The sequence below is a fragment of the Ovis aries genome, chromosome 12, assembly GCF_016772045.2.
Source record: "Ovis aries strain OAR_USU_Benz2616 breed Rambouillet chromosome 12, ARS-UI_Ramb_v3.0, whole genome shotgun sequence".
NCBI lineage: Eukaryota > Metazoa > Chordata > Mammalia > Artiodactyla > Bovidae > Ovis > Ovis aries.
Window position 1 is genome coordinate 79,129,017 of NC_056065.1, and position 25,686 is coordinate 79,154,702.

Here is a 25,686-nt window from a genome sequence, read left to right on the forward strand (position 1 = left end):
AGCAGCTGGCAGCTCAGGGGCATTGGAGGGGGCTGACACTTAGGGTGGGGGAAGCTTTCTGCAGATGAACCACGGAGGATGAGGCTGAGTCAGGCTGACAGGATGAGACCTCCAGCTGGCCCGGCGCGGTGGACAGGGAAGGGGGCAGGGACCCTGGGCTCAGCCAGGCCTGCCTGTGAATTCTGGCTGGACCACCTCTTAGCTGCAGGAGCCATTTAGCTTGTAAAGCCTCAATTTTCAGACCTCATAGAGGGTAATGGCAACACCTGCCTTGGAGGTGGTCGTGAGGATCGGTCGGACGACAGGTATAAGGCTCCGTACTCAGCCTGTCCGTCTCCTTCCTGAACCTACCTGCCCCCGGAGAGAAGGCTCAGATTTAGAATTCCAGAATCTCACAGCCGCGTCTCACTGTTCACAGCCTAATTATAACTCCTCACTTTATGTGGAGAATCTGACACCTGGGGTGAGGGGTGACCTGTCCGAAGTGAGGCAGGCAGCTGTGGCCCAGCCGGCCTGCCCCGGGCGCCCCGGGCTCCCGGTGCCCCGCGTCGGCTCATGCCCCGCATCTGCCCGCAGCCATCCCGCCCCGCGTGGTGGTCCCGCTGGCCGACGTCCGCTGCGAGGAGCAGGGGGACGCTGTCTTCGAGTGCACCCTGTCCAGCCCCTGCCCCAGCGCTGCCTGGAGGTTCCAGCACCAGCCTCTCCACCTCAGTGACAAGTACGAGCTGTTCGTGTCCCCGGACGGGCGGACCCACCGGCTGCTGGTGCGAGGGGTCCGCTTCTCCGACATGGGCCTCTACTCTCTGGGCACCAAGCTCCACGCCTCCAGTGCCTGGCTGGTGGTGGAAGGTGAGCAGGGACCCCGGGCTCTCCCCGCCTCGGCCAAGGCAGGCCCCGAGGCTCAGGGGCCAGGGCTCCCCTCTCAGCGCTCTGCACTGGGGACCCCTTGTCCCCAGAGGACGGGAAGGCCCCCAAGAGCCATTCTCCACGCCTGCAGTGCGGGCCCTCCACAGCAAGCCCACCCTCCCTAGTGGCGTCTGCTCCACTGGGCACAGATCCAAGGTGGCCCTGGGGTCCTGGCCAGGGCTGAGGATAGTGAGCTAGGTCCACTACAGGTGAGGAGCCCCTGGGTCAGGCCAGAGAACATCCTTAAACCCCCTTAGGGTTCTGGATTCAAGGTGACCCCAGGAAACTAAAGTTGACATTCATAAGACAGGCAATAGAACAAGTTGATTCAAAGGGGAAGAAAAAACAGCGAGGCAGCTGCCGGTGGCAAATGGCTTTTGGCTTTTGTATTTTCTCCCAAAGTCCTCCTGAACCACCGAGAAGGGTGGGCTGGGGCCTCGGGTACAGGACCGGGGAGGCGGTGATGGGGTGAGCCACCAGTGAGCTGGCCCGCCTGGCTTCCTCCGGAGATGGCTGGCTTGCTTCTCTGTTGGGGAAACTGAGGGTCAGGCAACTGGGGAAACCGCTGGGGTCTGAGAGGCGCCTCGGCCTGATTTAACAGGGCTTTTCTCTTCTCTCTCTCCGGGGGCGTGACCTCTTACCAAAGCTGGGAAGGATAAGAGCCTTCTGACTGCAGACGCTGACCACCAGAGGCAGGCACAAGAAGGCCAGAGCCCAGAAGATTTCAGGAGCGCCCATGGGGAGGGGGACAGATCCAGAGAGGGGGGCCCCACAGGGAGCTTCCTCCAGAGAGCTGGGCTGGCCTCTGGGGCTACAGCCAGCCCGGACAGGGGCAGGCTGGGAGGGCCTGGTCACTCCTCGACGGGGGACGAGGAGGCAGCTCATGCAGCCTGGGGCCCTGGACAGGCCAGAGAGGGCTTTCTGGAAGAGGAGGGAGGCAGAGTCCCGGGTCTTGGGGTCGACCAGCTCCACGGAGGGAGAGAAGGGGACTGGAGCCTTCCGGGGGGCTTAGGAGGAGGCTTGGAATCCGGGCTGGGACTCACGGGAGGCCAACAGCGAGGTCGCCGCAGAGACAGTGCAGAGCCAACGGGAGCCTGGGAGGCGGGGTCCTGGCAGCCTAAGGCTGGAGGGCTGGGGGAGCGGGCCCCGTGGGGAGCCCAGGCTGGTCCTGCGGGGGCTGGCTTAGAAGGGCAAGGGTCAGAGATTCTGCAGGGGGAGAGCCTGGGTGGGCTGAGGGGAGGGCACGGCCTGAGCGGTGGGGTGGGGAGAGGCATGGCAGGCCCAGGGTGGGGCCACAGGGCTGGCCCAGGGGGCGCTGGAGGCGGCCACGGGGCAGGGGATCCCGGAGCGCTGGAGCCTATAGGAGGATGGGGCTCTGGCTCCACGGCAGGCGGGGGCCCTGAGTCCCAGGACTCTGAGAAAGGGAGTGCTGCTGACCACGGGGATGCAAGGGGCTCCTGGGGCTCAGGGGCGTCTGCAGGCCGGCACCTCCAGGAGCCACCTGTATCTGGGGGTGAAAGCTTCCTCCAGGGGCGTGGGGCTCCTGAGGCCAAAACCGGGACAGAGGCAGATGACGGAGGCCCAGGGGGTCCCAGGGGCTGGGGAGGCGGCCCACGGGGGCTCAGGGCAGGGGAGGGCCCAGAGTCAGTGGGGTCCTTGGGTGAGGTGGGCCGCAGCTCCAGTGGGGCCCGGGATCCCCGGGCCTGGACCGCCGGTCGGAGGGCTCCAGGCAAGGCTGTGGGCCCAGGCCCTTGGGATGAGACTGGGTCTGACCCCAGCAAAACCGGGTCCCACGGCAGGCCTGGAGTGCTAGTGTCCGGTGGGGAGCAAGGGGGTGAGGGTGGCCCCCAGGCGGCGGGGCTGACCGGGTCTGATGCCAGAAGCCACAGGCTCAGTGAGTCTTCAGGCCCTGGTGGGACCGTGGAAGACACAGACGGGTTGAGAGGCTCAGGGGCCATGGGGTCTGAGCCAGGTCTCTGGGATGGGTCCCAGAGCTCCAGAGAGAAAGCACCCAGAGGTGGGGTGGGCCACGTGGGTGGCCTCGGAGGCCCAGGGGGGATGGAGTCTGGGCTGGGTGAGGGCTCCGGGTACCCCGGGGGAGCAGGCCCGGCCTATAGAGCTGGTTTCAGTGATGGCTTAGGTGGGCCAGGAGCCGCAGGATTCAGCCATGCTAGGGGCCCGGGAGGAGCGGAGTCTTGGGACAGGGCTGCTGGCAGCTGGGGCTCAGAGGTGCCCGGGGGCATGTGGTCTGGAGGCAGAGATGGTCGTGGTCCTGCAGGAAGGGCGTCTGAGGGACCTGCAAGCCTCAAGGATGGCTCGGGCAGCCCAGACGGGGGCCCCATGGGCGGGAGCGGGGTGTGTGCAGAGGCTGGGGGCACCTCCAGAGGCTGGGGAGACAGCGGCCCTGGGGGCAAGCATCTTCCTGGCGGCCTGGGCCAGCCTGGGACAGCGGGGTCAGTGGGGAGAGGTGGCCTGGGGGCCTCAGCTGCAGCAGAGACTGTTGGGGAGGGACGCGCAGGGGCAGAGCCGGGGGACTGGCGGGGAGTGGGGCCTTGGGGTCAGACTGGAGATGATGGGAGCTGCAGAGCCCTGGGGGGCCTGGGGGCTTCTGGAGAAGGAGCGGGTGAAGACGGCTCTGGGGTGTCCAGGTCTCTGCGAGGGGCAGGCCAAGTGCATGACAGGGGTGGAGCCAGAGGCCTCGGTGTGGGGGTCTCTGGAGCTGGGGCTGGTCCCGGGGGCACTCACGGGGGCCCCCAGGTGGTAGCATCTCACGCTGGGGTGGCCGTTGAGGGCCGGTGGGCTGATGTGTCCGGTGAACCGCTGGGCTGTGGGAATGGGTCAGGCGCTCTAGGGCCTCAGTCGATAGGAGGCGGGTCAGCTTATGGAGGAGGGTCCAGGGGTCTTGGGCCTGGTGGGGTAGAGCTAGTCGGGGAGGCGGCCTTCAGAGATGGTGTGGGGGGCCCTGGAGGAATAGGGGCAGGGGCTAAGGCAGGTCACAGGGGTGGTTTGGGGGGTTCTGGGGAGTCAGGGTCATGGGGTGAGGCAGGCTATAGAGAAGGTTTAGGGGGTTCTGGAGGAATGGGGGCAGGGGCTAAGGCTGGTTATGGAGACGGTTTAGGGGGTTCTGGGGGCTTTGATTCAGGGGCTAAGGCTGGTTATAGGGATGGTTTAGGGGGTTCTGGGGGAGTTGACTCAGGGACTAAGGCTGGTTATGGGGATGGTTTAGGGGGTTCTGGGGGAGTAGATTCAGGAGCTAAGGCTGGTTATAGGGATGGTTTAGGGGGTTCTGGAGGAATGGGGGCAGGGGCTAAGGCTGGTTATAGGGGTGGTTTAGGGGGTTCTGGAGGAATGGGGGCGGGCACTAAAGCTGGTTATAGGGATGGTTTAGGGGGTTCTGGGGGAGTTGACTCAGAGGCTAAGGCTGGTTATGGGGATGGTTTAGGGGGTTCTGGGGGAGTAGATTCAGGAGCTAAGGCTGGTTATAGGGGTGGTTTAGGGGGTTCTGGAGGAATGGGGGCAGGCGCTAAAGCTGGTTATAGGGATGGTTTAGGGGGTTCTGGGGGTGTTGATTCAGGAGCTAAGGCTGGTTATGGGGATGGTTTAGGGGGTTCTGGGGGAGTAGATTCAGGAGCTAAGGCTGGTTATAGGGATGGTTTAGGGGGTTCTGGGGGAGTTGACTCAGGGACTAAGGCTGGTTATGGGGATGGTTTAGGGGGTTCTGGGGGAGTTGACTCAGAGGCTAAGGCTGGTTATGGGGATGGTTTAGGGGGTTCTGGGGGAGTAGATTCAGGAGCTAAGGCTGGTTATGGGGATGGTTTAGGGGGTTCTGGAGGAATGGGGGCAGGCGCTAAGGCTGGTTATAGGGATGGTTTAGGGGGTTCTGGGGGAGTTGACTCAGGGGCTAAGGCTGGTTATGGGGATGGTTTAGGGGGTTCTGGAGGAATGGGGGCAGGCGCTACGGCTGGTTATGGGGATGGTTTAGGGGGTTCTGGGAGAGTTGATTCAGGGGCTAAGGCTGGTTATGGGGATGGTTTAGGGGGTTCTGGAGGAATGGGGGCAGGCGCTAAGGCTGGTTATGGGGATGGTTTAGGGGGTTCCAGGGGTGTTGATTCAGGAGGTAAGGCTGGTTATAGGGATGGTTTAGGGGGTTCTGGGGCTGTTGATTCAGGCACTAAGGCTAGTTATCGGGATGGTTTAGGGCGTTCTGGGGGAGTTGATTCAGAGGCTAAGGCTGGTTATGGGGATGGTTTAGGGGGTTCTGGAGGAATGGGGGCAGGCGCTAAGGCTGGTTATGGGGATGGTTTAGGGGGTTCCAGGGGTGTTGATTCAGGAGGTAAGGCTGGTTATGGGGATGGTTTAGGGGGTTCTGGAGGAATGGGGGCAGGGGCTAAGGCTGGTTATAGGGATGGTTTAGGGGGTTCTGGGGCTGTTGATTCAGGAACTAAGGCTGGTTATGGGGATGGTTTAGGGGGTTCTGGGGGAGTTGATTCAGGGGCTAAGGCTGGTTATCAGGATGGCTTAGGGGGTTCTGGGGGAGTTGATTCAGAGGCTAAGGCTGGTTATGGGGATGGTTTAGGGGGTTCTGGAGGAATGGGGGCAGGCGCTAAGGCTGGTTATGGGGATGGTTTAGGGGGTTCCAGGGGTGTTGATTCAGGAGGTAAGGCTGGTTATGGGGATGGTTTAGGGGGTTCTGGGGGAATGGGGGCAGGCGCTAAGGCTGGTTATGGGGATGGTTTAGGGGGTTCTGGGGGAATGGGGGCAGAGGATGGTTTTGGGGGTTTTGAGGGAGTTGACTCAGGGGCTAAGGCTGGTTATCAGGATGGTTTAGGGGGTTCTGGGGGAGTTGATTCAGGGGCTAAGGCTGGTTATAGGGATGGTTTAGGGGGTTCTGGAGGAATGGGGTCAGAGGCTAAGGCTGGTTTAGGGGGTTCTGGGGGAGTTGACTCAGGGGCTAAGGTTGGTTATGGGGATGGTTTTGGGGGTTCTGGGGGTGTTGATTCAGGGGCTAAGGCTGGTTATCGGGATGGTTTAGGGGGTTCTGGAGGAATGGGGGCAGGGGCTAGGGGAATGGTGTCAGGGAGTAAGGGAGGTTACAGGGGAGACTCAAAAGGACCTGTGGCAATGGGGCCAGAGGATGAGGTGGGCTTCAGGGATGGTTCAGGGGGATTTCGAGGAGTAGGCTCACTGGCTGGGGTGGGAGAGGACGGTGGACGCAGAGGCCAGGAGATCATGGGGCATGGCTCGGGATACTGGGCGGCCTCAGAGGGGCCTTACAGTGGCACGAGCCCCAAGGATGGTCCAGAGGGGGGCAGAGGGACGGGGCTGGTGGGAGGCACAGGTGCAGGGCTGGGCTCTGGCATAGCCGGACGTCCGGGTACCGTGGATGGTGTAGCTCATGGGGACGGCCCCAGGGGCCCAGGGATGCTGGGGGTTCCGGGAGGCCCATCGATGCTTTCAGATGGGTGGGGTTCCGAGAGTGGTTTGAGGGGCTCTGGACGCACAGGCACCCCTGAGGCATGGGGGGCTGTGAGTTCTGAAGGGAAGTCAGGTATCACAGGGCAGCGAGATGGCTCTGGGCTCCCGGGGTACCCCGGGGAAAGAGGGGCTCCCAGTGGGGAGGGCGGGGCTTCTGGGGTCCCTGATGGTCGGGGGGCATTGCAGGGCGAGACCTGGGCAGAGTCAGCTGCTCAGGAATCCACTCGTGACCAGGACTCCTGGAAATCAGGTCCAGGGGCGGCAGGCAGGGGTCCAGCATCTGCCCCGGGAGCACTGGCCCCTCAGGGTGCCGGGGCTGCACAGCTGGGTGGCAAGAGGGCGGGGGCCGGACGAGGGGCCCCTGTGGGCACAGGCCAGGGTCTGGATGGCAGCCAGTTGCCCGCAGAAAGGGGCAGATCCACATCAGGGCCCGCCGGTGGGCGTGGGGAAAGACACGTGTGGGGCCCAGGCAGGGAAGACTGGGGGTCTGGCCAGGACAGCTCTGGAGCCTGGGACCAGCCCCCAGGCCCCTGGGCTTCGAGCTCCCTCCAGGGGGAAGATGTCATTCGCAGGGGGACCCAAGAAAAGCCAGAAGGCTCCTGGGGCTGGGAGGGGGCTCCAGATGGAGAGGAGGCTGGTGGAGGGCAAAGCCCAGGCTTCTGGGATAGCAAAGCTTCAGATCTGGGAAGGAGCAGGGCTAGCGGCCCAGGGGACTCAAGTGTCCCCAGAAAGGGGACTTCTGCTGGTGGGTGGGATGGCTCCTCCCGAAAGCCCGGGGGTTCGGGACGACAGGGAGCCCGGGATGGCTTGGATGGTCGCTATGGCAGAAAAGAGCCTGGCGATGAGTCGTGGGGTCAGGGGCCTGGTGCTCCGCTGGGCGCAGAACACAGGAGAGGAAGGGGCTCCCTGGACGCTGAGGATGACAGGGCCCACGGCCCAGAGGCCCTGGCAGAGTATGAGGCAGTGGATGAGGCCGGCGTGGCAGAGAGGAGGCTGGGCCCGTACAGGAGCAGGACTCAGACCTGGTCCAGGGTTGATCCTGGAGCAGCAAAGCGAGGGGGGGCGGACGAGGCCAGAGACCTGGGGCAGCCGCCTGGCGGAGAGGACACGGGGTACCCTGGGGAGCCCCTCAGCCACCTGGGCAGCGGCAGAGCTGGCAGAGACGGCGGGTCAGATGCCTACGGCCGGAAGAGGGACGCCACCCTGAGCCCCAGATCCAGACGCAAGCCTGGCACTGGCGGCTTCTCTGAGGACGCCCGAGGTAGGTGCCTCTCCGTTGTCCTGGCCCTGGGGGTGGGGGCAGGGGTCTCCCTGGACACTGGGGCGGGGCTGCCCCCAGGCCACCTCTGGGCCCAGGACTTTGCTGCCGTCCGTGAGCCCTGCTTCCAGGGACCTTTTCTCCAATCAGGAAGCTACTTTTCCTCCCTGAGCGGGTGGGGCGCAGGCTTCTCAGGGCTGAGAGCCCTCCTGGTGTCTGTCTTGACCCCTGCGTCCAAGGCACTGGACTTGGTGGGTCACCCAGACGTCCCCTTGGGTGACCTTGGGCCCTTCATCTCCCTGGGCCCCCAGACCCCCTGTACCAGCCTGAGCCCTGCGGAGAACACGGGGTGGTCTGGCCTTGCTGGTGGATGTGTGGCCCCCAGGGTGCAGCAGGAAGCTGGGCGAGGCGATCCCTGGGCACCCAGCCCCCCTCCCCGCTGTGTCCCTCCAGGCCCTGCTGGCCACTTCTCCCAGGGCCTGGCTGACACAGAGGTGGAGCGTGGGGAGGCCGCCGTGCTCTCCTGCACCCTCACACGCAACCTGGGCCCCGGAGCCTGGTTTAAGGACGGAGTCAAGGTACTGTCCCCCAGCCCTGCTGACCCCCGCTTTGCCAACCAGCCTGCGGGGGAGGGCTGAGCGAAGCAGAGGGGCGCAGACAGCAGCGGCTTTGCAAGAAGGAGATTTCACTCTTTGCTGTAACAGCGCCAACTCTGGGAGAAGTTTACATGGCCAATAACTTTGTGTGTTTGGAAAGGGCTGACTCTTTGAGTGGACGTGTACTCCACCCAGTGCCCCCTGGACAGGCCCCTGGCCCTCCTGCTACCATCCAACCTGCCTTCTTGTCCCAGCACCTGGTGGAGTCTGTACTTGGGGCTCTGGACTCCCTGAGCAGCCCCCACCCCTCTACTAACACCTCAGTGGGGGTAGGCCCAGGACTCTGGAGCTCAGCTTTGTCCTCAGCTGATTTCTGGCCCAGTAGCGCTGCCCACTTCATGGGTCGTTGGACAGCTGAGACGCTAAATGGGGGGCCTGGCTCCTGCCTAGCACGAATGGGCGTTCCCTCTCGCAGCTGCAGTAACAGGCCCTGGCCAGCTTCGGGAGGGGCTGCACGGGGTGGGTGACCCACCTTCTGTGGCCCCGTTCTCAGCTCAGCGCCCAGGACGGAGTCGCTTTCGAGCAGGACGGGCTGGCGCACAGGCTCGTCATCACCCAGGCGGATGGGACGCGGGCCGGGAGGTACAGCTTTGCAGCCGGCGGCCAGCAGAGCGAGGCCACGCTGACCGTCCACGGTGAGGCCCGGCCCCGCCCTCCCAGCCAGCCAGCTCTCAGCCAGTGATGCACGCCAGGGCTGAGAGTTTGGATGTGTCCCTGGCCTGTGGCCCACGTCCCGTCTCGCTCTCCATCGAGAGGTTGATGCTGTTGTAACGAACAGCCCGAACACTCCCCCTCCTCGTGAGCATGTCCTCGGGGAGGTCTGGCCCGCAGGGACCCCCACCCCTGACTCCCGGGCCCTGTGCTATGCAGACCCCTGGGGCCCCTCCTCCCGCAGCTCTGACTCTCGTGCCCTGTGCCCCCCAGACCCCCCAGTCATCACTCCGGACGTCGCCGCGCAGCTGAGGGAGCCGTTGGTGGTCAAGGCTGGGAAGCCAGTGACCATGAAGGTCCCCTTCCAGAGCTGCCTCCCGGTCCAGGCCACCTGGAGGAAGGATGGGGAGGAGGTGGCCGGCGGCAGTGGCCGTGGCGCCCAGGTGGCCGTGGGGGACGGCTTCACGCGGCTGTGCCTCCCCAGCGCCAGCAGGCAGGACCGAGGCCAGTACGGCGTCACCCTGAGGAGCAAGGGCGGCTCCACGCAGGCCGAGCTCACCCTGCAAGTCCTAGGTGCCAGCCTGGCCCTCACCCCATCCTGGGCCCCGCCTAGCCCCCCACAACACTGACCCCCGTGTGTGCACTGCCCATGACCAAACCTGCCCAAGTTGGACGTGCCTTCCTCACGCTGATTGGAAGATGCAGCTTAGACAAACCAGGGGGGCTCCTCGGGGGAGACTGGCCAAGTATCTCCTGGGGGTGTCATGGGGTGGGTGGTGGCCCCTGCCTGGAGTCACGTCAATTGGGCTCCTCGTGGTCCACGTGGAGAGCCCAGGCAGGGAGGCTCCGCTCTGTAGCCCACAGCTACCGGGGGCACTGCCTGTGACCAGAGCCCCTGCAGGCGGGTGCCTTCCGTGTCATTCCTGAGGGCTGTGCGTGTCAGGGGTGGAGAGCAGGGCCCCTCGAGGTGAAGCCCGCCTAGGCCTTCCACTGCAGGCAAGCGCGTCCACTGAGGGGGGAGTGCGGCCCCCCTGACTCCCCCTCTCTTCCTGCTCCTCTTGGGGGTCCCCAGACAAGCCCCAGCCCCCGCAGGGCCCCCTGGAGGTGCAGGACGGCCATGGGGCTGGAGTCCACCTGCGCTGGCGGCCCCCGAAGGACGACGGCGGCCGGGCCCTGCAGCACTACGAGGTGGAGCGGCGGCAGGCCGGCCGGAGCGCGTGGCTGAAGGTGGGCGAGACCCGCTCAGACAGCACCACCTTCACGGACGCCCACACGGAGCAGGGCAAGAAGTATGCCTACCGCGTGCGGGCCGTGACTGCGGAGGGGCCCGGGGAGGCCCTGGAGTCTGAGGAGGTGCTGGTGGCACCTGAGGGTGAGTGGACGGGAGGACCGGGGCAGGGACACTGCTGGGCTCCACACCGTGCCCAGAGGCTGGGAGGTCTCCAGGCTTCTCTGGGACCTGGAGGCTGGATCAGTGGGCAGGACGCAGGGGTCTTGTCCAGCTGTGGCTCTGTGGGGCGGGGTGGACGGCAAAGCCGCTCTCCAAGGCTCCTCCTTCTGGGGCACCTCCCAGGGGCTCGGGGTGGAGGGGCTCAGGGCTGGCTCTTTTCCCCCAGGGCACGGTACCTCCCTATTTCCGTCACTCCTGCCTCCACTGTGGGCTGACTCCCACCCTGGCTGCCCCCAGAAGGGGCTGCAAGTGGCCTCCCCCAGGGCCCGCTCCTCCTCCAGGCGCCCCCCAGGAGTTGGGGCCTCTCCCAGCCATGGCCAACCAGCACCTCCTCCCCCCACAGCTCGGCCTGGGCCCCCGCCCCCGCCGTCCATCCTATCGGCCTCCAGCCAGGGCGTCACTCTGTCCTGGACGGCGCCCCGGGGCCCCGGCAGCGCCCACATCCTCGGCTACCTGATCGAGAAGCGCAAGAAGGGAAGCAACACCTGGGTGGCTGTGAACCAGGATCCAGTGCCCGGTGAGCGGCCTGGGGGTGGTGGGCACCGTCCTGGCCTCCAGAGCCTCGCTGGACCCCCGGCCCGGGTCTTTTGTTGGGGCAGCATCAAGCCAGATGACTTGACTGCTTCTTCTCCATTCGCCTGGCCGTGCTGGGCTGGGCTTCGCTCGCTCGGGAGAGCAGGGGCCCCTCTCTGGGCTGGGTGCACGCACATCACACTGTGAGCTTCCCTTGCGGAGGAGGGGCCCTGGGCCTTCGGCTGCAGCAGTTCGCACGCCTGCCCTACGGAGTCGATTCTGAGAAACTGCTTTCTGGGCCCAGATGAACTTAGAAAAGCCCATGCCCGGGCCCAAGGACACAGGGGCTCAGAATGCCCGGCAGGCCGTGCTCCTTGGGGCTCAGCCTCCGTGTCTCTGAAAAGAGGGAACCTTGGGCTCCACCACTGACAGGCTCCCTTTAATCAAGGTGGGACAGCAGGTCTAAGGCGCGGGGGCGCCAAGCGCTGGGGGTGCCTGCCCTGGGCTGCCCTGCAAGGTGGAGGGGGCGGTGCTGAGTGCTGAAGGCCCCTGCCCCAGGCTGCCCTGCGAGGCAGGGGCAGAACCGCACAGGGACCCTGAGACCCTGCACAGTGCCCTCCGCTTTGAGGGGACCGGGCCTCCCGGTGGGGCAGCAGGACGTGCAGAGATGTAGGGCCAGGCCAGCCCGGTTGGGCAGGACTGATGTGCAGGGGCCTCCCACAGAGAAGAAGTGGACGGTGGGGGACCTGCGGCAAGGCTGGCAGTACGAGTTCCGGGTCACGGCCGTGGCCCCCTCCGGCCGGGGAGAGCCTGGACCCCCGTCGGAGGCTGTCTTCGCCCGCGACCCCATGAGTAAGTGGGGTACCGACCCCCGGGGGGCCGGGGTCAGGGGCGGAATGAAGGTGGAAAGGCCTTGAGGGTGAGGAATGATTTAGGGAGCCGTCACTGAGACAGACCCAGGCCAGAGGTGGGGGTTGGCAGAGTCCCACCCGGAACGTTCCTGGGTCAGCCTCTCCCTGGCTCGACTGCTGCAAGCTCCCACTCTCTCCCGTGAGGAGGCATCATCCCTGGGGGGTGGGGGGTCTCAGAGGAGGCTCACCGCCAATTTTCCATTCGCTCATCACCTACCGGGCGCTGGCATGGTCCCAGGAAGCACGTATGGGCTTGGGAAACTCCCGGTCTAGAGCGGAACTGCCCTACCTGTGGTCCCAGTGCCCACGGCAGGCAGCCGGGACACCAGGAGAGAAAGCTGCCCCGCTTTGTTTGATCCGCATTTTCCAAATTCGAGCACAGAATACCTTTCCCACAAAACACCCATCAAAGCATCTCTCCACAGCACATGGCTGCCCTGTGCACCTCCCCTGAGCTGTTAACCTCAACGGCCCACTGCTGACAAGCCCCAGGCATGCAGCAAGCTCCTGGCCGCTATGGATCGGCCGGAGGCGTCCTTCCGTGTCAGCCGGGCCCTGAGCAGGGTGGCTATGGGGCTTGGACAGACTCAAGGAGTCTGGGGGGCTACCCCCAAGTGGTGCCCCAGGCTGGGAGGCCAGAGCCCTGGGCCACTGTGCAGCCCACAAAGCCCTTTATACACATCACAGCTTTGCTATGAAAAGCTCACGGGCAGATGGGCCCCGTTTTACAGGTAAAAAGCACAGAGTGTGGACCAGGCACCGAGGCAGTCTCGACCAGGAGCTCAAAGCTCAGAACAGAAAGACGCAGAATTCTAGCCTTTAGGGATCCTGGGACCCAAGGACGCATCAAAGAACACAGCAGCTTTGGGAATGACGGGTGGAGTTAGGGGAAGGGGGTTGGCAGGCTGGGGAGTGGGTGGAAGGAGTCGGGGGAGGCTTCCTGGAGGAGGAGAGCTGGGGTCGGCGGCGGCGGTGCAGATGCAGGAAGAGCCCAGGACAGTCAGGGTTTGGGCCCAGGCAGGAGCTTCAGCAAAGAGCTTAAGAGAAAGGAACCCCCGGCTGCCCACCCAGGGAGGGTCCACTGAGGGGGGCTTCCCTCAGGAGCGGTGATGCCACTCCTGACGCCCCGTGGTACCCGCCCAGGACCCCCGGGGCCCGTGAGGGATCTCCAGGTCACGGACACGTCACACACCAGCATCACCCTGAGCTGGGCTCAGCCCGACACCCAGGACGGGGACGAACCGCAGGGCTACATGGTGGAGCTGCGAGCCTCGACCAGCCTGAAGTGGAGCCCGTGCCACGCGGGCACGGTGCAGGGCACCACCTACACGGCCAAGGGGCTGCGGCCCCGGGAGAGCTACCTGCTGCGGGTGACGGCCGTGAACGACGGGGGCCCTGGCCAGCCCACTGCCCTGGGCTCGGCGGTGGAAGCCGCGCCCGCCTCGGGTGAGGCCCCTTCCCTCCTCCAGGCCAGGCCCTTCCCGGGGCCTCTCCCCAGTTCAGAAAAGGGCCACATCCTGGGCGCCTAGCAGGGGCAGGGCGCTGGGCGAGGGAGGCCTTGCGGAAATGCATTTTCATCACGGCTCATGCCAAGTCCTACCAGCTCAGCACTCTCCCCAGATTTCGGATGAGGACACCAAGGTCAGGGGTCAGGGGTGCGCTGCCCTGGGCCTGGCTGCTGGCGCTCAGCAGAGCCTGGGTGACCGACCCCAAGGCCCAGGCTCGCTCCAGCACTCTTTGCTGCTTCCCGAGTGTGGCTCAAGAGGGTCCAGTGCCGCTCAGCTCCTGCCCGGCTCCCATCAGAGCAGAGGGCCCCCAGGCCCTGTTCCTTGGAAGCAGGACCGTCTCTTCCCAGGGGGGCTTTCATTGCTGGAGCAGCTGGCCTGTCTTTGGCCCAAGCTGAAACTGGGCTGTCCCAGTGGAGCCCAGGTGTCCATGTGACGATAAGGGGGACGCACAGAGAAGAGCTCCCCGAGTCTGTGTCCAGAGCCCAGAGCCTTGTCCTGGCCCTGCCCCCACTCCAGGGCTCTCCCGCCACTTCCTGCCTCAAGTGGGTCGTTGTCTCATCACAAGACACAGGAGTGTTTCCATGCAGGCCTGACCCCGAGGCTGCCCAGCACAGCTCCCCTGCAGGAATCCCCTCCAGCCCCCTCTCCAGGTCCTGCAGGGGCCCCCATCCCATGTCCCACAGGGTCTCGGCGTCCCAGGGCAGCCCAGCGTCCCCCTGCAGCCCCGCCCGGCCGTGACCAGGGCTGGGGCCCAAGTGCAGAGGGAGCTGACAGGCCACCCCGTGTGTTCCAGTCCGCCCCAAGTTCCGCACAGATGCCGGCATGAAGGACTTGCTGACGGTCAGAGCTGGGGACACGGTCCGTGTGCCCATCTACTTTGAGGTGAGCACACGTATTGAGCTTCGGGGGACAGTGTCAGCCCTGAGGGTCTCCTCTCTTCCCTGCTCGTTGGGGACCTGGGCTCGTGCTGGAAGTCCGGTGGCGGAGAGGAGTGTGGGGGTCCCGCAGACAGCCCTGTGCTGAGCCCCGGCTCTCGCTCCGCCCCCATCTGCAAGCCCCTCTGGTGGTGGCTCCCGGGACTGCGTCTCTAAGCCCACCCCACATCACCTTGGTCTGGGAAGGGGGTCCTTGACTTCAGAAAGTGTTGTGTGAGCACGCAGCCTGCCTCTGACTCAGGACGACCTCCAGCAGCAGCACCTGTCTGTGGGCACGTGGTTGAGCAGCCAGAGTGGTTAGAAGCCCGGGTGGCCTGGATTCAAATTCTGACCCCAGCCTGCACTGACCGACTTTGGACACATATCTCAACGTCTGTGCCCACATCCTCTGTCAAACGTGTTTAACAGTAGTAACATCTCAAAGAGTTGTTCTGAGGATTCAAGGAATCCGTAATTGAAAGCACATAAACAGTGCTGGGCAAGTGGCAAGTACCCAGGATGAATCACCTATCATTATTACTGTTGCTATTGCTGTTGTTAAAACCATCATCATCTGTGTAGGAAGCTCACAGGTGGCAGAGCCAGATTCAAACCCCAGCCTATCTCTAAATCACGTGTTCTTAACTAAGACCACGATGATCACAGTGGTAATGATGTCAAAACGTGGAAGACGCACTGGGTGTCTGCTCTGAGCTTCCCGTCTATCAGTCATTTCTCGGGTTCTCAGACAAGCCCGTGAGGTCGGTCACTGTTCGTGTCCCCAGGTGACTCACGCCCAGTGCTGAGAGAGGGGGCCCGGCCATCAGGCAGGGTCAGGCCTCCATCCTCTCCCTGCTGGACCCCTGCAGGGACCCCCGAGCCACTGGCCTTTTGGGCCTGAGCACCAGCTGGTCAGCACACTCCTCCCATGAGTCCTCCCCTCCCACGAGTGCTCCCCACTCCCCCCTGCCCTTGCGCCCCCTCGTCCAGTGAACCCAGAGCCAATCACGCTTTCCTGGTCAAACCTCACAACAGCAGCTCATGGCTCATAAAACGAAGCCCAGGTGTCTGCACGTGTGAGGCGTGCAAGGCCCTTACCCCCTCGGCCACTCTGCCTCTCCCTCACCCGCTCATTTCCCCTCAACCCCACTGTGCCCACCTGTCCACCAGCCTCTCCCGGGCCAGCTCCGCCCCAGGGCCTCTCCTCGAACCCACACACCAGCCCAGCGCAAAGCCGTCCCTCCCACCAAACTCCCCTCTCGCCCCCTCTCCTCCGTGTCCAGGCCGCGCCCATCCCGGAGGTGACCTGGCTGAAGGATGGCTTGCCCTTGCCTAAGCGGAGTGTGGTCACCGTCAAGGACGGCCTCACCCAGCTCCTGGTCCCGTCGGCCAGCCTCGACGACAGTGGCGTCTACACTGTGGTGCTGAGGAGCCTGCGCGGGGAGGAGGCCACCTACAGCTTCCGCCTCAGGGTGACAGGTGAGGCTGGCCTGCCCTGGGCTGGACTCAGACGGGCCACTCTCAGACCCTCGCTGCGCGCCCACCCAGAGGGAGAGAGCAGGAGGGGCCGAGGGAGCGGGGCTTCACCGTCCTCCTGCTCCGGGTGCCTGGGGACAGTTGAGCACAGTCTTCAGGACCCGGCTGTCCTTCCTCTGGGTCAGTGAGCAGGGACAGTCACTGCCATCCCATCGGCCCAAGGAGCGCTGGGAAGAACTGTCTGTGGTCCTCACCTGGGATGAAGGTGGTCCCCCGGCCCGGCCCCGAGGGGTTTTCTCAAACCCAGAACTAGCCACCAGCCGACAGTGGGGGCTCTGTAACTTGGCCTTAGGAAGCCCCACTCTGTTCCCGCGTGCTGTGTCACTGACGAGGTGGATCCAAATGAGCCTCTTCAGAGGCGTTCAGCCCTCCAGCAGTAACTGCGGGGCTGGCCCAGTTCTCTCCGGTTCCCCTGCCTGGGGAGACGGTGTCTTCCAGGGCCTTGGAAGAAGAGGGGCCCTGGGAAGGACTTGGGAACCCAGGCAGGATTCGGGGACCCAGGGTAGAACTTGGGGACTTAGGCAGGACTCAGGCCCTGGGGCGGGACACGGGGAGGCGGGGCAGTTCTCAGGGACTCAGGTCGGGCAGGACTCGGGGACTTGGGCCAGGACTTAGGCCCTGGCAGGATATGGGAACCTGGGCAGGACTGGAGCCCCGGGCAGGGCTCGCCACGGGCCCCCGGCCCAGTCAGGCGCACGCGAGCCCCAGCCTTCGCGCTCTGTCCCCACAGCGCGCCCGCGGGCGCCAGGGCCCATCGTGCTGCGGGAGGGCACGCTGGGCTCCGTGGCCATCGAGTGGGAGCCCTCCCCGGACGAGGCGGAGGCGGGCGCCGCGCCGCTGCATTACGCGGTGCTGATGCGCACCTCGGCCCACGCGCCCTGGCGTCCGGCGGCCGAGCGCCTGCACAACTGCCGCTTCACCCTGGTGGGCGTCCTCCCGGGCCACGAGTACCACTTCCGCGTGGTGGCCAAGAACGAGCTGGGCGCCAGCGAGCCCTCGGACACGCGCCAGCCCTGGGTCGTCCCGCGCCAGCCGCCTGGTGAGCTCGGCGTCCAGGGCGCCAGGGGCGGGGTTGGAGGCGGGTCCCCGTCCCTGTCCTCAGGCTCCGCCTCTGCGGGGAGACCGCGAGGGCCCGGTGCCTGCGGGGCCCTGGGGCTTCTCAAGTCAGAGGCGGGCGATGCAGTAGACAGAGGTCAGTGCTTCTCTGAGAATAGTCCTTTGCGGCCAGATAGATAGATTCGAAACTTCAAAGTAGTCGCCCGAAAAATCAGGCGCTAAAATCAGATGTACCTTTTCACGATTTTCTAAAATGGAAAAGCGTCTGAAGGTTCCACATCAGATGCTAGCTGTGGTCATCCGTAGGTTTAGGTCCTGCTCAGTTTTCATTTCTTCTTTTGATTTCGTGTATGTTCCAATTTGCCCACAGTACGTGTGTTAGCTTGTAGTACAGGGGGAAAAAATCCACCAGGAGCTTCTCACCCCCGGCTCCCCACCACCCTTCCGGCTCTCTGACCTTCGCTTTCCGCCACAGACAAGGTCGCGGCGAGGGCCCCGAGCTACCGGGAGCCTGACCTGAGCCAGAAGCCGCGCTTCCTGGTGGGCCTGCGCCCCCACCTGCTGCCCCTGGGCAGCGAGTGCTGCATGACCTGCGCCGTGCAGGGCCAGCCACGCCCGCACGTCTCCTGGTTCAAGAACGACCAGAGCCTGGCCAACCACCCTGCCGCGTACACCACCGACGTGATGGGTGTGTGCTCCCTAGTCATCCCCAGCGTCTCTGCCACGGACGGCGGCCAGTACAAGGCGGTGGCCGAGAACACGCTGGGCCAGGCGGTCAGCACCGCCACGCTCATCGTCGTGGGTGAGGCTGCCCGGCTGGGGCTTGCGCTGGCTGTGGGGAGGAGGGGCCAGGGGAGAGCCAGGGGGCAGCCCCAGCTGTCTTCAGGGAGTCCCCTGGGAGGGTGGGCTGGGGCCAGGAGGGCAGGTTCGCAGCCTGGTTCTCTGTGAACTCCCTTACTTAACGTCTGCCTCTGGTCTTCCTGGGGCCCTGGTTTGCTCACCTGTAAGATGCAGTGGGCAAGATCACAGGTGAGCAGCTCTTGGTTTGAGGGCTGCATGCCACCCACCTAAGTGTCCCAGAACAGCCTTGCCCTTGCCCCTGTTTTGAATGAGAGAAAGCTGCTACCCGCCTTTGTGAACATGCCCAGCGACGGACACGTAGTGCCCCCAGGCCACGAGGCTCTCTTGTCAATAGTCTCCTTTTCAGTAAGACAAATAATATGTGTTAATAGAAAACATTTTGCCCTGATAACATCTTATATTTTGAAAAGCAAGAAGGAAAAGTAACTCCTAACATTCTGAATTATTCAGAGTTGACTTTTGTGCAGTGATGACCCTTTCAACCCTGGGGAGGAACATTTTGAAGTTCCTGGCTCATGTGCACGCTAGTGTCTGGGGACCCTAGGGGCCGGGGAAGAAGAACCTGGCCCAAACTCAGAGAGCATCTGGTGGCTGTGACCCCATAGCAGAGCCCCCAGGCCTGGCCCCCTGTGGGGTTGTGTTCACCTTGGGACAAGCCCGGCACCCTGGTCCTCTGTGTTTTGCAGAGCCCAGCGATGAGCCCCGCCGCACCCTGGAATGGCCCTGCCCGGCCCCTCAGCCTCCGGATGACCGCGGATCCCTGAAGCTCCACTCCTCACACCACACCCGCCTGGGGAGCCCATCCAAGGGGGTGGAGGATGCTGGCCATGCCCAGAGCCTCAGGGGGAGGCGAGCGAGGGGGAAGCTCCTTCAGGGGGGTGTGGAGGCTTCGGGGAAGACACAGAAGAAGCAGGCGTTCAGACTCCCAGCCTTGAGCTGAGTCGCTGGACAGCACGGCCACAAGGCTCCCGCTTGGGGATCAGAAGGCAGGGGTCTGTCTGCAGGATGGAGCCTAAGTCCATACCTGGGCTGGGCTGTTAGAGGGAGGGCGGGAAGAGCTGGGTCCGTGTGCCCATGGTGAGGGGAAAGCGAGGGGTCAGAGGACCTGGGCGGGGCCGGGGCTGGATGGCATGTGTGTGTGTGTGTGTGTGTGTATGCATGCACCCTAGGGGGAGACGCTTTCTGTATGCTGTTTCTTCATTAAAACGCTGGCTAACACAGACAAACCCTCTGCAAATGAATTTGGGGTCTGCATACTGGGGAGAGATTGATTTCCTGTGCGGAGTCTCTGTACCAGCCTCCAGGGTGATAGGGGGTGGGGGCAGTGGGGGGTTTGGGGGGTGGGGGGTGGTGGGTGATGGGGGTGTGATGAGTGGGGGGAGGGCGGGTTTCTGGCTGGAGGGAAGAGTTTGATTGGAACTGGGCTCTTCTGCAGTTAGTTCCAAGGCTGTGAAAGCTGAGCCTGTCCTCAGGGTCTGTGTGGTGGAGAGACCTCCCTGAGCCCCAGCCTGTGTCTCCGGCCCACCTCTGTCTGACCAAATCCTGTGCAAATCCTGGGGATCCTAGTTCCCCAACCAGGGATGGAATTCGGGCCTCTTGGCAGTGAGAGCGAGGGTCCTAACCACCGGACAGCCAGGGAATTCCCTAATAAATGAAACAACTTTTTGAAAAATAGAGCAATTTTTTTTTAAGCTTTGAATAACTTAGAAGGAACCAGTGAATTAAAGCACACGTTTTTCAACAGGAAAATCAAATTCAAAGACTGTCTTTTTGAAATGGTTAAATACTGACAAACTTCTGTTATGATTTAATCAAGTGAAACAAGCAATAGCAAATGTAAACATTAGGAATGAAGACGAGAGCACATCACGGGTTCAGTGGAGACAAAAGGTGCTTTTTAACATGACGTTTAGACATTTGAAAATTTCAACAACGTGTGAATTCCTAGATAAAACCATTGACTAAAATAGACTCAAGGAGAGACAGAAAGCCTGAGTAGTCCTATACCGTTGAAGAAATTCAGTTGGTTGCTAAGCATTTTCCCGCAAAGAAGAGCCCAGAAGTCTGATAGGTGGGAATGTTTCAGGAACATTTTCAATCTTAACAATCTTCCCCAGAGACTAGAAAAAGAAGGGTTTTTTCACCTTATTAAATAAGATTAGTCTAATCTGATGCCAGAACCACAAGGACAGTTCTTGTGGTTCAGTTGCTAAGTCACATCCAACTCTCTCACCCATGGACTATAGCCTGCCAGGCTCCTTTGTTCATGGGATTTCTCAGGCAAGAATATTGGAGTGGTTTGCCATCTCCTTCTGCAGGGGATCTTCTCGACCCAGGGATCAAACCCGGGTCTCCTGTGTCTCCTGTGCTGGCAGGCAGATTCTTTTCCACTGAGCCCCCAGGGAAGCCATCATTCAGAACAGCAGCAAGTAGAATACCTAGGAGCAGGTCTAATGTGCACAGTGAAGAAACTATAAAGCTCTCCTGAAGGAAATTTTAAATGGCATGAGTAAATGGACAGACTACATCACTGGCCAGGAAGGTAATATCACAAAGACATCGATCAGCTGTCCCCAAATGCATTTATAGATTCAATGCATTTCAATAAAAATTCCAACAGGACATTTCACACAAATTACACGGAAGATCAGGAAGAATAAATCCAGTCCTGTTTGGTAACTTGATTCATGACACAGTGGGTGTTACAGATCAGCAGGAAGGGATGAGGTGTTTACTGTCTGTTCCCGGACAACTGGTCTACCAACTGAGACTGAGTCCCTGCCTTAGTCTAAACATGGAAATGAATTCCAGGTGTATGAAAAATGTATGTGTAAGCAGCAAAGCTAAATCTTAGGAAATGCTAGAATAGGCAAATATTACTTCGAGGTAGGGAAGGTTTTTGTTAAGATTCCAAAAGCAAAGCCATAAAAGAAAAAAAATAATTTGTATGTATGAAAATTAAACACATTTTATCAAAAGTGAACAAAGAACATGAAAGAATAAGCCACAGAATGGACTAGAGATCTGCTGCCCAGTCACATCAGAGAGACTGTCCGTGATTCGTGGCTATAAAGACCCCTTCAGGGGCTTCCCAGGTGACTCAGTGGTAAAGAACCCGCCTGCCAATGCAGGAGACGTGGGTTCAATCCCTGGGCTGGGAAACACCTGTGGAGCAACAAAGCTTGTGCATCGCAGCTCCTGAGCCTGCACTCTAGAGCGCAGAAGCCACAATTACGGAAACCCTCGCACCCGAGAGCCCGTGCTCAGCAACAAGAGAACCAACCACAGTGAGAAGCCCCACAGTGAGCAACTAGAGAAAAGCCCCCGAGGAGCCCGTATAGCAATGGAGACCCAGCCAAGCTGAAAATGAATAAATATAATTATTTTTTAAAAGACTCCTTCAAATCAATGCGAAAAAGATAAACATTTCAAGAGGAAAATGAACAGAAGACACAAACAGACCTTCCCAAGAAGAGGTAACACAATTATAGGCTCAGAAATACATGGAAAAATGTTCAACCTCATGTGAAACCCTAAACTCTAAACCCTAATTTGTAATATTTAAATCACAGTTGTATAACACATCACCTTTATCCGACTGGCTAAAATGAATGGCCTGCCCCAGTTCTGGTGACTGTTGGACTCTGGCCCACAGCTGGTAGAGAAAGTCCACCGTTACCTGAGCGGGTGAAGCGTGGCAATCACATGGGTGAGGGTCTCCAGAGAAACAGAACCAGGAGGTTACATATGGATGGACAGAAAGAGGCTTACCCTGCGGGATTGGGGAGGCTCATTGTGGAGGCCCAGGGGAGCCGGGTGAGTTCCAGCCCAGACTGGAATTCCCAGGAGCTGGACCCCGGGAGTCAACAGTGTACATCCTGGTGTGACTGCAAAAGCCCAGGAGCCTGCACCCTGGATGACTGAGAGCAGAAGGTGGAGGCCCAGCTCGGACACAGAGCTGACTCACCCACCTCCACCTCCCTGTTCTGTTCAGACCTCCCCGATGAGAACTGTCTGCAGTGTTTGCAGATTTCAATGGCGATGTCTTCTGGAAACAACCTCACAGACACACCAGAAGCCATGTTTCACCAGCCATCAGGGCCTCCCTGATCCCAGCCAACTCACACATAAAACTGACCATCCCAGGAAGGATACCTCCTGACCCAGCAGTTCCACCCCCAGGTGTATAGTCTAGACCAGAAATGTTCCATATGCATGCCTCCCGGAAAAGATTTCATGGCGGCACTGTGACTGTTACAAGAGCCACAGGCTGGAAACAACCCAGTATCCACATCGGTAGAGTATGGACGGGAAGAGAAACAGGACGCTGTTGTTCAGCCTCTAAGCTGTGGTCCAGTTCTTTTCACCTCCATGGACTGCAGCATGAAGGGCTTCCCTGTCCTTCACTATCTTCCAGAGTGCTCAAACTCACGTCCATCGAGTCGGTGATGTCATCCAGCCACTCATCCTCTGTCGCCCCCTTCTCCTCCTGCCTTCAATCTTCCCCAGCATCAGGGTCTTTTCCATTGAGTTGGTCTTCGCATCAGGTGCCAAAGTATTGGAGCTTCAGCTTCAGCATCAGTCCTTCCGATGAATATTCAGGGTTGATGTTCTTTAGGATGGACTGGTTTGATCTCCTTGCAGTCCAAGGGACTCTCAAGAGTCTTCTGCAGCACCACAGTTCAAAAGCATCAGTTCTTGAGTGTTCGGCCTTCTTCATGGTCCAACTTTTCCATCCGGTCACTGGAAAAACTTTTACTAATCAACATGGATTTACCTCAAAAGCAACTTGATAGCAAGAAACGAATGATGCATGCATACACACTTGTGTCCATCCATTTATGTCTGGGTCAATGCCAGGCACACTAAACAGGCTGCTGTTTAAAGATGTGCACACACGTGGCACAGCTATAAAGAGATATAGGTGATTAATCCACACAGGTGTCAGCCAGTGGTTACCCTCGGGGTGGGGGTGCAGAGCTAGAGGAAAAGGAAACAATTGCAGCTTGGCCAAGGGGAGGCCTTTAGGGAACCTACCAAGATCTTTTTCTTTCATTTGTGCAAGTATCGTGAAATTTTCTGTTAGTCATTCTTTAAAACAGAAAAAAATACTTTTTTTACACTCGTGTGTAACTGTTGCATAAAACACTTGAATAGAATTCCTCTCTTTCTCTGAACACACATACACAAAAACCCCTCTCATTTCTCCCCTTCCTCTCCCAATTCATTTTAAGAAGTTTTTAAATGTAAAATATCTTACTCAAAAGAGTGGTATTGAATGCACGAATTCAGGTCACAAACATTGCAGATTTATTCAACTGAGTTTCGTGTCTTCGGTTCCAAATTTTAAAGCGGGGGAGATGTTTCCCATGTCCGTCTCTTAAGCTACATGATACTGCCTTTTATTTGTACATAATTTCCAAAGCACATCTGCATTGAGTCATAGAAGATAAGATAGGATTGCTGGGGGACGTCTGCAGTGGTGAGAGGAAATGAAAAAGAGAACCAAACAATGGTAACTTTCTTCCTGTGAGCCCACCTGCGGCGACACCTGCCCTCGCAGCCCAGGCGCTAGCCTCGCCAGCTCCCAGTGCCCCTTAGCCCCGCCCCTCCTCCCGGACACGCCCACGCCTCCCTCTCTCATTGGCTGCGAAAACGTGGCAGCAGCCAACCAATGACAATGAAATGTGACTTGGGGCTACCATCTGGGTTCCATCCCTGGGTCGGGAAGATCCCCTGGAGAAGGGGTAGGATACCCACTCCAGTATTCTTGGGCTTCCTCTGCGGCTTGGCTGGTAAATAATCCACACGCAATGCAGGAGACCTTGGTTCCATCCCTGGGTTGGGAAGATCCCCTGGAGACAGGAGAGGCTACCCACCCAGTATTCTGGCCTGGAGAGTTCCATGAACTGTATGGCCCACGGGGTCGCAGAGTGGGACACGACCGAGCAACTCTCACTTCCGCCTTTCTGGAGTCCTTGGAACCTCCTGCTGAGAACAGTGGTGAGCCCACGGGGTGGTGTGGGGGTGGAAGATGGGACTCCTGGGTCTTAGAATGAGTTTAGGGACAGCTCCGGTTGTGGCTGGGAGAGCCCACACTTGCACGGGCTCTCACTTGGCTTAAGGTTCTGCTGTTGCTATCTTGAAATTCATAATCATTTTTAAACAAGAGGCTTCACATTTTCAGTTCGCTGGGGCTCGTACATTATGTCCCATTCCCCGGTGAGGGTAGTTCCCAAACTTCAATACATGTCAAAATTACTCTGAGGGCCCACCACTAATATTAGCACTGATAGTAATAATGTTGTGATGTTGGCTGTGATAATAAATGGCAGGAGTTTGGCATTTCTCAACAGGAAAGAGACCCACTGTCTTGGGTTAGAGGGCCGTGTGTGGCCTGGCCCTCCTGGAGTAGGAGCTGACCGAGCTTCAGGGGACACAGCTCTGGCCACAGGGTGACCAACGTACTGGTTGTGGTCTCTCCTGAGACCTGGTGCAGCTTCTCCAGGCCCATAACGGGCTGCTTGGCCCAGGGCTAGACCAGGCCCAGGCATCAGGCTCCCGCCTGGAGTGTCCTGTCCAGTCCCTGGCCACCAGCCTCTGGGAGATACTCCAGCCCCAGGGGAAAGGGCTGTGGGAGGCCCAGGAGGTTGGAGCCGAGCCTGGGCATCGTGGTCCATGAACCTCAGAGGCAGAGAGGCCAGGGCGGCAGCTCTCCCAGGCTCCGCAGCTGCAGTGACAGGACCCCGGGGAGGTGGGGTGAAGGAGAGAGTGACATCCCCAAGCAGTGGTCCCGGGGCGTGGCAGGCAGAGGACATCTGGCTGCCCACCAGGGGACCTTGGGCAGCTCACCCAGCCACCTGAGTTTCGGACTTCCCCCAGACTGGCTGGCACGGTGGTCCTGCCTGCCTCCGGGGTCCTGAGCGGGAATGCACTCTGAGCCCTGCCGGAACTCGATGGTGTCATCCCCGGCTCCTGGACCGGCCTCCTTCACCCCAGCTGCTGGGACAGAGGGGACCAGAGGCCTGGCTCCCCTGCTCCCTGCAGTGGAAGGGGGAGGGGTTACCACCCTCACCTGCAGCCTGAGGCCCATTCCAGACATTGGATGAATGCACTCGGGCACCCAAGAAGCTAAGGCCGGGACCCCAGCCCATGGAAATCATCTGGCGGGACTTCCTGTAGGACCAGCAAGGCCCAGAGAGGGAGACGGCCTTGCTCAGAGCCCCACAGCCAGTTAGGGCAGGGCTAGCTTAAATTCTAACTCCCAGTTTAGTGTTCTCTTCACTGTCCTCCCAACCGCCCGGGGAGGGCCTGTCCCAGGCTGCAGGCTCCTGGGGCTCCGCTGGGCCCCTACGCCGCGCCCCCCCACCCCACCAGGGAGCTCTGGGCGTCCTGCGCGTGTCCTCCCATCCCAGCACTGTCGTTTACCGGAAATGTGGCCTTGAGCAAGTTACTCACTGTCCTTCAGCCCAGGCTTTGATTGGCACGGTGGAGGTGATCACAGACCCTCCCCCAGACCCCCCCCAGACCTCCCACCCTGTGCTCACACCAGGGGGCCAGGCTGTGAGCCAGGAGCGGCTGGAGGAGGAGGAGGAAGAAGCAAGTGGGCAGTGGGGTCTGGCAGCGTGGGGGCCAGGAGTGGGGAGGGTGTGGGCAGGGCAGGGCTTGGAGGGGGAGGGGCTGGTGGGGCACTGGGGAACCCCTCAGTTCAGTTCAGTTGCTCAGTCATGTCCGACTCTTTGGGACCCCATGGACTGCAGCACGCCAGGCCTCTCTGTCCATCACTAACTCCTGGAGTTTACTAAAACTCATGTCCATCGAGTCAGTGATGTCATACAACCATCTCATCCTCTGTCATCCTCTTCTCCCACCTTCAATCTTTCCTAGCATCAGGATCTTTTCCAATGAGTCACTTCTTTGCATCAGGTGGCCAAAGGATTGGAGTTTCAGCTTCAGCATCAGTCCTTCCAATGAATATTCAGGACTGATGT

General features: G+C 60.8%; 1 protein-coding gene across 2 annotated transcripts in view; it reads left to right on the forward strand.

The window, feature by feature from the left end:
• The window catches only part of IGFN1 (immunoglobulin like and fibronectin type III domain containing 1), a 29,474-nt gene extending 10,553 nt beyond the window's left edge, over nt 1–18,921 (forward strand). For both annotated transcript variants that reach the window (XM_042229450.1, XM_042229449.1), the window contains exons 11-24: nt 577–849; nt 1,553–7,642; nt 8,093–8,217; nt 8,789–8,930; nt 9,220–9,519; nt 10,019–10,318; nt 10,740–10,913; nt 11,633–11,761; nt 12,964–13,266; nt 14,122–14,210; nt 15,526–15,721; nt 16,509–16,817; nt 17,310–17,636; nt 18,382–18,921. In XM_042229450.1, coding sequence (XP_042085384.1) covers nt 577–849; nt 1,553–7,642; nt 8,093–8,217; nt 8,789–8,930; nt 9,220–9,519; nt 10,019–10,318; nt 10,740–10,913; nt 11,633–11,761; nt 12,964–13,266; nt 14,122–14,210; nt 15,526–15,721; nt 16,509–16,817; nt 17,310–17,636; nt 18,382–18,635 — 9,011 coding nt within the window. In that variant the 3' untranslated portion in view covers nt 18,636–18,921. The remainder of the gene's footprint in view (nt 1–576; nt 850–1,552; nt 7,643–8,092; nt 8,218–8,788; nt 8,931–9,219; nt 9,520–10,018; nt 10,319–10,739; nt 10,914–11,632; nt 11,762–12,963; nt 13,267–14,121; nt 14,211–15,525; nt 15,722–16,508; nt 16,818–17,309; nt 17,637–18,381) is intronic.
• The last annotated feature ends 6,765 nt before the right edge of the window (nt 18,922–25,686 follow it).